The sequence below is a fragment of the Erithacus rubecula genome (genome assembly GCF_903797595.1).
Source record: "Erithacus rubecula genome assembly, chromosome: 14".
NCBI lineage: Eukaryota > Metazoa > Chordata > Aves > Passeriformes > Muscicapidae > Erithacus > Erithacus rubecula.
Genome location: NC_136666.1, coordinates 16,127,958 through 16,144,260, shown reverse-complemented (window position 1 = coordinate 16,144,260; position 16,303 = coordinate 16,127,958). Strand labels below are relative to the sequence as shown.

At 36.9% G+C, this 16,303-nt stretch overlaps 1 protein-coding gene across 5 annotated transcripts in view; it reads right to left on the bottom strand.

The window, feature by feature from the left end:
- Window positions 1-5,793: 5,793 nt before the first annotated feature.
- Window positions 5,794-16,303, bottom strand: part of TJP1 (tight junction protein 1) — a 64,103-nt gene continuing 53,593 nt past the window's right edge. For 2 of the 5 annotated variants that reach the window (XM_079318491.1, XM_079318493.1), the window contains 5 exons: window positions 13,634-13,809; window positions 12,533-12,974; window positions 11,093-11,310; window positions 10,707-10,790; window positions 5,794-7,399 (listed from right to left, as the gene is read on the bottom strand). In XM_079318491.1, coding sequence (XP_079174617.1) covers window positions 7,305-7,399; window positions 10,707-10,790; window positions 11,093-11,310; window positions 12,533-12,974; window positions 13,634-13,809 — 1,015 coding nt within the window. In that variant the 3' untranslated portion in view covers window positions 5,794-7,304. Of the gene's footprint in view, window positions 7,400-10,646; window positions 10,791-11,092; window positions 11,311-12,532; window positions 12,975-13,633; window positions 13,810-16,303 lie in introns of all 5 variants that reach the window. The other 3 variants (XM_079318489.1, XM_079318492.1, XM_079318490.1) reach the window with 2 other exon arrangements.

Here is a 16,303-nt window from a genome sequence, read left to right as displayed (position 1 = left end):
TTTTAATACCTCTTGACACTGGGCATCAAATACAGGTGAGTTACTTTACATTCTCAATATGGCAAATACTGTGCAAATATGGAAAGCTTTACAGCATTAATGTCTGCAGAGTGAAAATTTCAAAGTATTACATGATAAGATCACATTACAGGATAAAAGCACTAGCAGCAACATCCATAGTGTACTGTGGCAACTTTGCAGCCTTTTCCTTCAGGAAGTCTCACTGAACACAATTCAGCTAGATTAAAGTAAAGCTACAGACAGCTACAAGTACATTTTGTTCGATTAACAGCAAAAATGTGTAACCCATACATGGAGATTTGGAGCTAGAACTGTTTTTTATTTGCTTCCAATCTTCTTCCATAAACAGTATGACAGCAGAGCAGAGAAAGAGTAACTTACACCACCTTTCATTTGGGTCTCTCTCCTTACTCACTAGTCCTAAAAAGGCTGTTCTTAATGCAAAATAAACATCCAAACAAAACTGCTTAGTGAATGCCATGTCTGTAAACACAGGGGCATAACATTCTGGAATTTTGCACACAGAATTCTGTGTGCACACACTCTCCTACATAGTTACATTTGTCCTTATGTAACACTCTGCACCAGAACCCCAGCATCCTTCCTATTTTTAGAAGTTAACATTCACTAAGAATAAAATGATGCACAGATGGATCCCTGGATTTTGTTGCCTCACTAAACCCTTAAAATATCTGTTCATTCTACTCAAGAGCAGAAACATTTTTGGAACATCAGTTTTTGCTTAACAGAAAGAGACTTCTTACTCAGCTGTGATTGCTGCAAGAAGTGTCTGATCTCATCACCCAAAATTAGTACATTTTGACAGAAAACTAGAGATAAGTAAATCTCTGATCTTCTTGGATTAAAATTAAAAAAAATCATGCAGATTTTCTCAAAGTCTATGAAGGTACATTAAGGTATTCATAGAACATCTGGCATTTAACTTTTATTTTGTTAATAGAAAAATTATCATCTATACTCCAAGTAACTATTTTCTTATTACAATTAAGAAAACAAGGAGTTAAAAAGGGCTTAATATTGGATCATCCATTTAAAGCAAAAGTCTCAAATCTTGGAAAGGCCTTTAAAAATTTCATTTTTTAACTCCATATACATAATTGCTCAACAGTCTAAACATGAATTTTGTTATATATTCCCATGACACAAAGATCATCTCCTTCTCCTGAAGAACAAAGATTTGGAAAAAAACCTCAAGATCTAGAAAATCCTTTTATTTTAGAATTTCGTCTAGATTACATCATCTAGACTGCTATACAGACTTCACACTGCTATAAAAAAAACCATTTTGAGATAGTAAAAAAATCCTTGCACGACAGTTTACATAGACTGTCCTTTAGAAAATTACTCTTTACAACACTGAATTCTTTCCTAAGGCTTTTTGCAATTTAGTTTGAAAGAGATAACAGTTTATGCAAAGAGAACATGAAAAATGAATTAACTGCAGACTAAAAAAAACAAAAATCTAAAGAAGTCCATAAATCTCTTGCTGGGTATATTACATCAGAGCATCCTTCAGGCATTTCCCCTTTCATTTTATTAGTCCATAAAGAAAACCCACAGTCCTGGAAAAATGACAAAGGCAGAAAATACCATGCTGTAGCAAAATGAGATGGCACAAATGCAGCTGGCTACAGTGAGCTTGAGATTGCACTGTCTCTTTGCTTTCACAGCTTTCCAAATAAGAACATCTGTTTTGTAACTACAAAAGCAGCCTGCAAGCAACCACTGTCTTCTGAAAGCAGTAGCAAGCCTCAAAAAAAATTAAGCCAACCTGTTTTGCAGAGGGACATGATAAAGAACTATTTCTGCAAGTGTCCTTTACACTGTAGGGAACACAGCCATCCTTCAGCTGCATGAGCAGCTCTGGGCTCCCATTGCCACAGCACTGAAGGCCATGCCAGGCTTTCCTTCAATACTCTGAACATCTTCCCCTTGGCTACCTTCTGTAAGAACATTGTTTAGAGCTCTGACAGCAGTTTTAAATGACAGCACAGACAGCTGAGGCTCTGTATGGGTGTTGTTTTCCCTATAAACCAGAAGCAATTCCCTGGAGCTCACAGGGCAGGCACAGCACCAGCACAGCTGCCACACATCTGTGCACAGCTGGACCCACAGCCCAGTCCCAGGCTTGCACAGTCAGTGCTTGACTCTGCACCTCCAACAGATTCCTGAGGCTTAGAGAAGGCAAATGTGGGCAGGATTGCAGCATCCCAAGTGCCACACAAGTTTGAAAAGCCCAATTATAACATTAACTCTTGGTTAATAAGTTTGAATATATGACACTGTTACAGTCTGCTGTGAAAATGCCTGGAAAATGAACACAAAGGAAGAGACACAGCACTTAATCAGCATCTTTCAGCATTCAGTAAAAACCTGCTGCCCTTCCCAACATCTCCCCTCTCTAAAGCTGTTTGCTGTTTCTTGGGTAAGACTCCCCCCCAGTGGTTGTTATTTTCACTCACATGAGAGCTCAGAGGCTGCTGCAGCTCTTCAGCCTGCAGAAAAAAACCAGCAGCACTTGGCAGTATTAAGGCTGATAAATCAAAAGCAGCAGTAAGAGGCTGTCAGAAGTTAAGTGGGATTTTGTATTCACCAATCTGTGTTACAGATACACTGCACAGGAGCTCTGATGGAGTTCTTGTGCAGAAGCCTGCACAAAGGGAATCTAACACAAACTGCTGATCTGAATTACTTCTTTTTAATTGAAGTGCTTTTAATTATATTCATTTTCTTTCATGGCATGACAAAGCAAACTGATTTTAAAAAGTGCTTTTTTGTTCACAAACAGGTGATTACCTTTGTTTTTCATGTTTGCCAAGAGCAGTTCAACTACATACACATTATTATCATCATGTAATCAATAACCCTCAAGGCCATATGGTAAAACTATTTCTAATTGCTATGACAATCCAGTAAAAGTTCAAAGCATACCAAGTTCTGTGGCAGATATGCATTCTGAGCACTCCAGAATGTCCAGTGGATCCCATGGAAGGTGAACAAGACTTAGATATTCAAGTCCACCTCCTCTGTTACCTGCAAAGCTCAGATTTTGCAGTAGTGGCAGATGTGTTTGTACATATAAAAAAACCAGACTGATTCAGTGGATAGGTAGAAAAACCTTCTAGTTTTCACTTATTGATATTCAGATACATTTTCTATTTCCTTGAGGGGTTTTCAGAGTGGTTCTACTGACAGTTTCTACCACCACAGAACTACATGCCTATTATGAAACCTTTTTGTCTTAAAACAGGATTGAAGTGAAGCACCAATGCACACAACAAGGACTTGCACTCCTCCATCTCCACTTCTGTCACATTTTGGCCTGATATCCATGCAGGTATTTTTGCATTACATTATGGTATATTTTCTATACATTGCTCGATCAGTAGTAAGCCTCAGCTAGGTGCTTTTTATTTTTGATATTAAAAAAAAAAAAAAAAATCAGTAAACAAGGATCACATTTAGAAAGGAATCTTTTAAATGTATGCAATTTGGTATCACCATCAGAATGCAAAGATATAAAAAAGCCTACCCAGACTAAATAGCTGATCTCATTTTCCCTAAGCTGTTTCTTCAGCTTAAGATCTACTCTTAGATCTTTCCCCCAATTCTTCCCCCAAAGTTGAAAGGGAAGCAGCCATAACTTTTGTGAGAAAATACTGCTTATTTTTAATATAATTTAGAAACTTAATACCTTAACCAAAGTGTTTCCAATCAGCATTTACCTTAACCTGCTGGAGTTTATTTTCACACCCTATCTACTGTGCTCATCAACTTCTGTACAAAACAGACAAGTGGTGTAAATACTGTAAAGACAATGTAATACTAAGTGCATTTATTCTCAGATCCTTGCTTACAAGATCATAAGGCACAGTTTGGAGATCATGAATAATATTTTTACCAAATCATGATTCAGTATAGACCACATATACCCAGATTACTACAGCATTCAGCAAGACTCCTACAAATGCCTTCATCAAGGGACAGATACTAACAACATGTTTTACAGATATGCTTACCAACATCTATTCTCCAAAGCTGTATGGTTTTAATTTCCATCACCTGGTCCAGGTAACATTGCAGCAGAGAATCTTCAATCATACCCTACCATTGCTGATTTGCTTCACCTAACCCAGGTTGGTAGGAATGGATTTTTTTTTTTTACAGATGTAACTATTTGTGTATATATCACTAAATATGTATTGCTACTTTTATTGGAAAAATAATAATAAAAAAGATTGTTATGAAAAAACTGAATCGGAGAGAAACAGCAATTATGTATCCCTTGTTTCCAATACTTGTTAAAAATGAATACAAGACTTAATATTTACATTTTTTTAAACACTTCTGTACAATTTGCAGGGCAAAAGCTGACAAGGACACCACTGAAACAAATACGAACATCTGAGAGATGCAGTTTTGGAACTTCACATTAAACAGTAAATAGAAACAAAATTAAAACATTATGGGTCAACTTACCTCCTGCAGAGCCTAGCTTATACAAAACAGATGTAGAATGCAACCACTTGCAAGGATAAAGATTCCAAAACCACCAATTATTTTAAAACAAGTATGTTATTTTAGCCTAGTTGTTCTCACTGGCCATGTTTTAACCCAAAATAATGGGATTTAACAAGAAACCAGGCATGCATGTGGCTCACATTAGACACTTTGATAAACATTCCTACAGGCAGACAGCAAATGGCAATTTCTGCATCAGGCTTTGCAGCAGAGAACTGCCACATTTTTGAACAGCATCAGTTTCCCATCTCACTTACAAAACAGCAACAGTACAAAAGCTGTTATTTTTTGTTTTGATAGAAAAGCATAACTCCATGCTCTCTAAAAACAGAAGAGCAGAAAGATGTTATCTGGATCACAACAGTAAAATCAGCACAGGACAGTTACACCTTACAGCATGCTGGACTCAGGATGCCCAAGACACAAAATAACACCACTGTAAATAATCCACGAGGTGTAATGCCAGGGTGCCTCAAGTGTGACTGACTGATTCCTTTTGTAGTGTTTCACATGTCCTGGTTTTGGAAGGGATGGACCTAATTTTCTCCTTAGTAGGTGCTGTGCTTTGAACTTCATTACATAACTGTTGGTAACACTGATGATTTAGTTTTGTTAAGTTGTGTTTACCCTAGGCCAAGGACTTTTCAGTGTCTCATGCTCTGCTAGTGAGTGAGGTGAGCCATGAGGAGGAATACTAACAACACTAAGTGCATCTTCTGGGCTAAGTCATGCCTGAGAAACAAAACTTAGTTGTAAGTAGAAGTACATAAAGGAAACATCAGGGTTATGCACTGTTTCCCAGCATTTAAAAAACCCCCAACTTTTAGACTTTATTTCTCTGATAGAATAATACTAATTAGCCATGGAATACTCCAAACAAACAGGTAATGGGATGCTGTAGGAATAACTTTAAAATAGTAGAGCTATACTATGTGTAAACCTACATGCTAGAACACTAGCAAGGTTTTTGGAAGATTAGGTGTCACAGGTAAACTTGCCCAACACAATGACCCAAAAGAGAAATCTACTGCCCCTACTTGTATCAAGTAATTCCAATGGATCCACACTGGAGTTCATCATTTCAGAAGCCCTGCTGTAGACAGCTCCAGCTGACTCCACAAAGGAGTTCTGTTATACATATGAACATATGGCAGAATCCAACTGTCTACTTACACAGAAAAAATAAAATCAAAATTGTGTTATGTACACATAAATGCATTTCAGAAACAATAAGGTACTACAATCAGCTTTATTATTTTAAAAACAGTTTTATTCTGTATATTTAGAAACGTGTAATTTTAATAACTGCAGAGAAAAAAAAAAATATCAGCCACACCTGAATAGCTAATAACTCATTAACAGAATGCAGTGGTATATTATCTAAACAGTAGTAGTGCCATTGTGCCGTAATAAATTGTCTATTAGTAAAAAAATACATTTCAGGGCACATAGTACAGCATCCTTATGACAAATTACAGTAGGGATACTTTTCAAGAATTTAATCAAAGTAGAGAATTCCGAGTTATATTCTTTAAATGCAGCACTTTAAAAGGTAACAATTTTGTGCATTTTTAAAAAATGTCCTCTTTCATATATTGTAGAAATGCTGCTTTATTGCTGCAGATGTCAAAGTTCAAGGCTCAAAAGGTATGAGAATACAAAGATATCCTTAAGAAACTTCGTTTGTTTTTATATATATTTATATATATAAAAAGGTAAAGCTTATAAAAGTTAATTTACAAACCAAAAACAAAAGTGGTATGCACGCATTATATACAAGCGGTCTATAACATCTATAAATTTTCAAATGCATAGCAGAAAACATACCATCATTTTCTTCTGGTTCTCTTCTGGCTGATGAACACAAACAATGCTCGTTCTCTAAACCAAACTCACAATTTTTTGTTGTTGTTCCCCCCCACCCCAGTCTCTCATGATATAATATCTAAGTAAGCACAAAAGCCATACAAACTTAATACAGAGAACTATGAGAGCTAAGACTATTAAAAACATGAGGGTAAGGCATCCCTGCTGGTTAATAGGTCTGTAATAATGTGGTTAATTTACAAATCCACAGAGGCATCTGAACCATAGTCATCCCACATGCTTTTCCCCCTCCCCCCATTCTCAGGACAATGTTCCCATATACAGCAAGTAGATGTGTTTGCATTACCTCTCAGCAGAGGAGAACATCTAAACTGTGCTACCCCAAGATGACTGCCATTTCATTGGACATGTACACCAAAAGTCACTTAAAAACCAGAGACCAAAAGGTAGTCTTGTGAGTTAAGAACATACAGTTGCAAAAACGCAGGCCAAAATCTGTTTTCAACACTGGAGTATAAAACAAATTTAGTTCCTCTGTGTATAGTTCCATTGGTACTTTCAGATAACAACAAAATACTAGTAGTGTCATTTAACAGAGAAAAAAAAAAAAAGAAACAAAAGATAAAAAAAAAAAAAAAAGAAACAAAAAACCCAACACACAAGAACAACCAAACCAAAACATACAGAACCTGTAAAACCCCCATCTTGTTCCCACTGTACACTCCCTGCTTGTGGCATGTATTGTGACCATGGTTCAGAGTGTACTTGCTAATTCATTGTTAGTTAAAGCAAGATGCTTAAACACTAAGATCCGTTATCACTTATAGAACAGTTAATACTTGATAGAGTGGTTCAGTTTATATGTAAGGTCCATCTCAGTTTCAGATTATTTACTCAGTCAGCTAACTTAATATTTAGAAGTGGTCAATTAGGACTGAGACACAGTTTGCTCCAACAAGATAGTTTGGATCCCCGGGAAGAGACTTGTTCTGCCAGGTTTTGGGGTCACCTGTGGGAGGAAAACACAATGCTGGTGTTTAGTATCTGCTGTCACACAGTGTACATCTTGAAACAACCAAGCTTTTGGACAGGAGCTTTTAAGTTCTGAAGCAACACCTCTTTTGTTTGTTTTATTTTTTCTTTGTTGCTGTTTTGTTTGAAGGTTTAAAAAACCCTGCAGTTTGCATGTTATTAATAAAAAAATATCCCTCAATTTTCATATAACATAGAATAGGTCAGTTATTCAAAACAAATGCTGTGGCACTCAGGAACTGGTTAATATAACTCATACTACTCTACAGCACCAACACAGTGCTTTCCATTTGAGACTAGTTAACAGTGAATCAGATGTTCACTGGCTCCTTCCTAAACTGCATTGACCAAAAAAAAATTTAGAAGCTAATATGGGTAAGATGCATTTGAAGTGTCTTGGAACAGCTCTGAGCACAGATGAGGCAAATCAGAAGTCATGCTGTAACTAAGCACTATGACACATTGGTAGTTTTATTTTCTGTGATGAAAATAATTGCAGACAGGATTGTAGTAATTTTGCAGCTACATCCAGTAGGTGTGTTTAAAAGCCTGAAATACTAAAAGGTATTCCAGTTAACTGGTACATAAAAATCATTACAGCAGATTTTATCTACTCATGGTCAAAGGTTCTGGGTAACCATCTGTTACAACAGAATGTTATCAGCTGCCATCTCACCAGACCAAAGGTTACATTCCCTCTGCAGTTAATTGTCTCTTAAGTGGAGAAAGTATTCTTCATTTACCCACCTAAAATCACTATCAAGTGCTGCCAAAAGGTGTGATCATTCCACTATGGCAGAAAGTGAAAAATGCACTGAAGTTCTCTTAAGCCTTTCAGATAAATGACATTAAATAGCTTGGCCAAATAAAACTGCCATGAGGAGAAATAAGTAACAAGCTAAAGAACCCAGTCACACACTTGCACAAACACCTGAGGCCTCAGTATTAAGTGAGAATGATACAAATTCCATGTAATTTTCTTGAACTCATGAAAACAAAATGAAGTACACAATGCACTGAGTGATGGCAACATCTGACGCAGTGACAAAGAATAGAAGTGGCCAGTGTATAGTTAGAGAACACAAACAAATTTACTGCAACCAGCTGTGACTGCTTATTTCAGTCAAAAACCTGAATAATGCTGGAGAATTTTTCCTTTTATAGATTCAGGAAATTCCATTCATGTATTAAAGGAGCAGAACAGAACTGTAAGACGGTCGGGTCCTAGTCTTGCACATGAGACAGGCAGACTTGTTTCCAACCTTTCCTTCTAAATGCATAGTAAGGATACATAGCTATTGAGGATGTTCTTCCCATATTTTCCCATACAACTGCTTTGAAAAGGAAAATAAAGAGATCACTCATTTTTTTATGTTCTAATCAGCATGGCCATAAAAGGCAACTTTTTTCCCAGTCAGTTTTAATACCAGAATCAGTTAAGCTTTTGCAGGGGTTTAACAGTAAAATACCAATGTATGAGGCTTAAATGTGGCAGAAAGGATGTTAGTAAGTGCAAATGAATGTCACTTTCAGGACAGAACATGAATACATTGAGGAAAGATGAAGTAGAGCAGACGACTGAAGAGAGAAAAACCCCAGAATTGTATAAATTGTTATAATAAAGCCACCCCAAGAATCAGAGTCCCATAACCAACTAATTTAGAAAGAGAGAAAACAATTATTTATTTAAGACACAGTATGGTCTACTTACATATCATAAGACAGAATTGCCTAATTTTTAAGTTTGTCTCAAAAGAGCAATGTTATGATATACATCCCATTTCAGATTAACAGAATGTGGTGTTATATTTACAGTACAGAAAGTGTTAGGGTTTAAATATACACGCTCTTGCTTTCACCCACACATGCACACACACACACACATCCCACTTTGGAAAGGGAGGAAAATGTCTCAGTAACTTCAGTTATTGTTTAGATCATTTGAGTCCTCTCCCTTCACTTCAAGTAAGTTCATGAACAGGTGCTATTAGTTACAAAGGAAGTGCTGTCTTGGTTTTGTACATAGTTGTCATATCTTTTGGGACCCTATAGTTTATGAGCCCATGTTTTAACACTGCCATGTATACACACATTGTTAAATAGATGCATGCAATACATGCATAGAATAGCTTATAAAAAACAACTAAAAATTATTGCCTTTAATACCTCTAGATTATTGATTCCCCATGAAGGGGATTGATGCTTTAATCTTTCAAAGCATCAGCGCTTTGGTGTTGACAGTGACAGATACATTAGTGACAGAAAATATGCATACATGGTGGCTTAAATGCTGTATTCAGAAATACATTTTTCACTCAGTACTCAGATCACATGTGCACATTAATGGCTTGAATCTTCCACCATAAATTTTGAAAGTAGCTGAATAAAACCTTAAGACTTTTTCCCCAGATGTGCAAATGTTCCTTTTTAAATCTCTGTAACCTCACAGCCGTTTCATGAAATTGCTTGAAACTTGCCCAGAATTCTCAATTAGGCTCCTCACTGACAATTTCAGCCAATACATTCTCTCCCTCATCCCAGAAAGCCACAGTGAGGTAAAAATGAACAGGTAAATAAAATTGCAACCTAGTTGCAACTTTTACTATCAACCAGAGACTTCTGGATAAAGGCAGTAGAGGAGAGATAGGTAGGAGCAAGCAAGAAAAGTGTTTTGGAAAAACCAGCTACATTAGAATAAATTGTAAATGCTTTTACTGAACACTATAGTTTTCTTAAATGACCCAATTGTTAGCATCAACTTGCACACATGGAAACAGTTAACAAGCGTTAAATCATGATTTATGAGCATGCAGATTGTTAAGATTTGCCAGAGTCCTATATGGTTAATTAAGCAACAGACAAACACCAGTTATGATACAAAGGCCAATCAGAGGTACATATTCATTTCCTCTCAATTTTAGTGCGATTATCATTTCAAGTGTATTCAGCTGCAGCAGTCCTCAAGAAAGAAGACAGAATAGAAAAATACGGTAATATTTAATAGACTAGAGATATTACTCTTTTTCTGCTATCATGGCTCTAGCTATGAATTTGCACCATGAGTAAATGTAAGAAAGACATTTGTAATGAAAGTGAAATGGGAGAGTTCGACACAAATACAATGATTGAGTTTTTATATTACACAGCATCACCTTTAGCCAAAATTACTTAAATTATACGATAGCACCCAAAAGCCCCAAAAGGACAGAGGGAGGACAGCATACCCGACGAGGAGTCGGAGGATTTTAGAGCAAAAGACCAACCATCAGGGGTCATAGACGCACAGTGTGGCAGGCGCAGCTCCACTGGCTTCAGGAATTTTAGTCCATGAGGCCCACACATTACCAAGGGGCTAAGAAGTGTTTCACCTAGAGTTAAGAGAAACAAAAAAATCTGTCACTGGCTTTTTGTGAAATTCATTCAAAGTATTACACAATTACACAGCAGACTGACTCAGTAACTCAATTTAGAGAAAAATATGAAAATTTTGATCTGTCCGCAAGGAAAAGCACAAGATTGTTTCTCTACCAAGTGACTTTTCAGTAGAACACACTACAACCTCACAATGAAAACTAGTGAAGCATACTAAGGTTACTTTCATATTATGTTTTGTTCTTGTTAGAAAATAATTGTATTATATAACAGAACAGTGTACAGTGCCAGCTGTTACCTTTCTCTTTATCCAAAGGTGGAAGTATACTGTTGTCTCTGCAGACTTTGAAATATATTTCTTGCTCTATTCCCTCTGGAATGGCTCCTTGTGGTATAATAATACTAACTCCAGTCTCTATGGAGCTCAACACACCACCATTGCTGTTAAATACACCTCTTGCTGTGGCTACAACAGTGTGTCCATCTTCCTCCTCCTCATCCTCAAGTGCTGTAGGGCTGAAAAGACAGAAGGACTAGCAGTTTTATCAGTATTTTCTTCCTGAAACTCTGTGGGGAAAAACCTACTTCCATTCAAAAACACCCCAAAACAAAGAAAGAAACCCCCCAACCAACAAAAAAACCAGCAAATTCCACAAACTCTGAAAACGTTCACCAAAATAAATAAAGTAAGAGTTCAGACCACCTTAATCTTGTGTTTCCGACTGCCTGCTTCTGGTGTTATACAGAAAAAGCTTACCCCAGCTACATATTCAGCTTCTTAAAAGTAAATGCAACTGGCATTTGAAAGTTTCTTTTTTGTCCCAAAACCCCATTCTTACTTTAATAACAGAAAAACTAGTAATTCTCACTCAAGTCACACTGAACCCCTTCAACACACACACATATATATATATACACACAGAAAACAAACCTAGCAAAAAGAAAAAATTACACGTTTTCCCAGGTTGCCAGGCTATAACTAGAGAGAAACTTGTAACTTCAAGGTACCTTGATGAAGTTTTTAGAACAAGTTCAAAAGAATTTCACTCAACCATTAAAACAGAGCAGTCTACAGAACTACCTAGCACAAAACGTTTCTCAGGTGCTTAAGAATATATAGGACAAACAGCAAAATTTTAAGTTGGGTTCACACATTATTATCTTGAAATAAAATATTAATAAAACAATATTCTGCAGAAGCAAATATCTTAAGATTATAACAGTACCTGTTGCTCTTGACATAGTTCTTGTATGTTAAAGCATATTAGGCAAGCATGAGCTGCAATTAAGCAGCTGCTAGTCTGTCACACAGTAAAGAGCACCAATATGAAACTGCAAAAGTTACTTTCTCTTTTCACAAGTATTTTTAAAGTATCTCATTTACACATCCCATGAGCTCTCTCTAAGCACACAACAAATACAATTTGGTGCAATAGTTATCTTTAGAAATTAATTCCATCTTCTGGAAATTGATTGTGAAGACAAATTATTGCTATCTACCAGAAAATGCATGGGAAATAGGAAGTAAAAGCCATGCCACCTTCTAATGACAGAATGTAAGACAGTACAGGGACACAGAAAACATTTTCAGCATCTATCCTTTGGCAGAATTTAGAGTCATAACATCAATCTTTCAACTTTAACATCTACAGAAATTGGAAACAGAATAAAAAAAAGCTATATTTTTTCACAGATGACCTATAGATATACAAGTGGAAAGAGAAGGAGCAGCACTTACCTTACAGGAATGGCTTTAGGCACAGCATTAACATTATTTGGTTGATATTTAGGCTTGTCGACCTGTACAGCATAGGTGTCCATTCCACTCTCAAAGTCAGAAGGCTGCGATGAGCTATGTGCTTTCAAAATTGGTTGAGGAGAATTTGAAGATTTTGATGGCAACTCTGGCTTATGCTGAGATTCATTTGGCAAGAGATTGTGGTTGAATTTTGGACTCTCAAACTTGCGCTCAAAGGGCCGTGCAGCGCTCGTGTAGGGTTTGGTTGAGAAGCGGTTGTAGGAAGGAGTGACTGATTTCTGCACCTGCTCAGTTCCATTAACAGGGCCTTTGTCAGGGAAGCTTTTCTGAGGGTAAAAAGTGGACTGCACAGTGTCCTCTCTAGAGGATCTGAAAATTGCTGACTTATTCTGAGGTGGAGGAGGGTCAGACACAGAGTTAACTGCAATGAAAATGAAAATAACCAAACTTTTCAGTAACTACCAGAAATGTCTAGTCACATACACTGAGGCATAAAAACATTTTAGTCAATTCTTAATCTTCAGTATAAAATACATACAGGTTCAGCTTAGCTCTCTTAGATCCTCTATCCTCCTTCTGCATTTTATACATCTGGCCAAGTCATTAAACATGTTGGAGACAATGGTATGTTCTTTCAATAAAATGGTTACACTAATTTATACCATAATCAAATCCCCAAAAAATACTACTGAAATACCATTGTGTACTTGCAGAAAATTCAATTGAACTGGACAATCCCCTCAAAGTGAGAGTGTAAACAACTTTATTTTGTTGTTTTTAGAAGCCTACAACTCTTACTCATATCAGAAGAATTCTGGTCCAAAGCACAGGGAGTTTTACTTCATCTTTGCTGAGACAACTCAGACAGTTACAGGTATTACTAATACCTGGAAGCTAATTGGTTTCACACAATCACAAAATCAATTCATAAAACTCAATCTCACTACAGCAAAAAACTATTTTTGGTAAAAATAATTACATGTTTCAGTTAGAGAACAACATAGTTACACATGTAGACATGCTGCAGCAACCTGACAAAGAACAGCTGCTCCCACAAAGGTCAGCTTTTAAACTGCTCACCTTCAGAAAGTGCAGGCTTGTGGTGTGCTGGGAGAGACAGGACAGGACTGTTAATTGACTGTGGCTGTGTGTACTGGACGGCAGGAGCAGGAGGGGGAGTTGTAACTTGAGGGATTGGCTCATAGCGCTTTTCACCAGCACTTCTCTCCATCGAGTCACTATCAGTTGGTTTCCCCCTGTTGAAAGAATTAAAACCCAAACGTTTGTATGTTCAATTTCCTCAGCTCCTGCATTCACTGCTATTTTTTGTCTTCTATGATCACCTGATTTCCATCTCTTCCTACAAGCATTAAAACATTATTTTCTTGAATAGCCTGTCTCAAGTATAAAAACATTTATTGATAAGCACAAGAGATTCAGACAACATTGACCTTTAGAAGATTAGTAACACAAACCAAGGCAAACAAAAGGCAGATGACATTTCAGGTGTATTTGCATAATTGCCTACTACATATTAATTTTTCAACTTCATTTGGAGTAATTTCAATGAAAAAGTGCTCTCTAATTTCATGGGTTTTTGAAATAAAAACGTAAATCCACTTCTTTTTGGGGTTGTTTTTGAAAAGCATAATTAGCCAACAGGACAATCAATTTCAGTAAAACTTCTTTAAATACACCTAGTACTTAAACAATGCCATCTTAATTAGAAATGCAACCAGCTTAAGCTTCACTAGCTTTATGTGCATAGTGTATATAAGTTTAAAATTTTATTTTCAAAACATTTTTCTTATGCTCGGTATGTCTATTCACAGGTTTACTTCAGAAAATGATTGATTGATCAGAAATGTTGATTTCATAAATATTTGTAATTTTGGACTGCAATATATTTATTGCATTTATGTCCAGAATTTTTTTGTTTCAAATTTTAAGTGCACATAATGCCTGTGATGAAATGTAACAGTGAGAGGACACCTGAAAACATCCTCACATCAACAACAGTCTTACCACTTGATGTTCCTTTTCAAGTAGTCATAGCTAGTGTAAGAGCCAAGAAATCTAGGTGATGGCAAAGCAAACAGCAATAGAAGAATGAAAGAAAACAGTCATTCTATCTTGAGCATATAATTTCTTCACACTTTTTATGTTAGTCCTAGAAGCTGTCATATGATGAGGTTGTTGAAACAGACACTATCCACAGAGAGGTTTCTGACAAAACCTTTACCATAAGCACATGTTCAATGATCACATACTATATTAATATATAGATAATTATATATACAAAATATGAGATTTGGTCAGTGAATTAGGAGTTAGTCAAGATCTTGAATGGGATTACATTAAGCCATTTGCTACAATTTATAAACAAAGTTATTCAATGCACTGAAAGAAATTAACAACATCTCACATGGTCCAATTTGAAACTTCTTCAATCATAACATTCACAGAATGCCAGTAGTTTTGTATTGTACTGCAGATCATGTACTGAGGGCACATTCATAGCAACTGGCTCTCCAGCACTATCAGCTCATACAATACAGAGCTCATACCACAAAATGCATCTGGTTGTGTCCAACAGTATCTAAAAGATGATCTTAGAACTGTTCATGAATACTAGGAGAGACAGAGAACCATAACTATACTGATGGCTTCCCTTGACTTGTACACTTACTTTGCTTATATGTAGCAAGAAAAATAGATCCTACATGAGGACACAGTTTTCCCTTATTCCTTCACTTTCTTTATGCTCATAAATATTAAACAGACAACAATTCTAGGTATCAACCATCTTGGTACTTCACAGAACTATGCTATGAAACTAAGAAAAGGCTGCTAACTTCTGAAAGTCTGCTTGATCACCACATGAATCAAGAAGACCAGTAGTCTGAACAGCATTTGTATGACCATATCTCTAAAACCAGAGTTGCAAAGAGATTACTTTAGATCTATCTCAAAGCTTCTATTCCCACTGATTTTATCTAAAGCCATTTATCCCATAATAGGAATCATTACTGCATGCTCACTCCCTGTTGCCTTTATTCCAGGTGGATAGTAGTAGCTGCTCTCTCAGAAAAGTGCCCACCTGAAATCACTGCTGCCCAGAGGGAGATAGCAACCAGGGGAGGGCAGCCCTGCAAAAGCTTGCAGAAAAAACCCAACACACTCCACACTGATCAGAACTGCATGTCAGTATCCCAGGGAACAAATAAATGGGGAAGGTTAGTACATTTTGATGGAGGGAGGAGAGCACAAAGCTGTGTTTAGTATGAAGCACATTCTGTCACAGGCTCCTGACCAAGGGTCAGAGACAATCCCACCCACACTGCTCAGAACTGGTATGCAGTGGAAGTGATCCCTCACAGCTTCTAAATGTATAAATGAAGTTCCTGTAACTACCAATAGGCTGTTTTCTAACTTGTTTCCAACTTAATTTTCATTACAAAATTGCTCCTTTAATTTGAAAGGAAGCAGAAATGAAGCCCTAGAATGAACCACTGGGACCCAGGTTAAAAGCCTATGGGTGCAACAGCCCCCACTCTGCTGATGCTCCACAGACTGGAGCTAACAGACACTCAGGAGTCTGCATGCTGCTCCTCAGCTGAGGCTGCAGCTGCTGCTCTGAGTACTCTTAACCCTACTCAGTACAGAAATTTGCAGAGTTACCTCACTCTGTAGCATGACAAGCTAAAGCAGGTAACTACACTGAACCAAGCAGCAACAAATCCACTACTC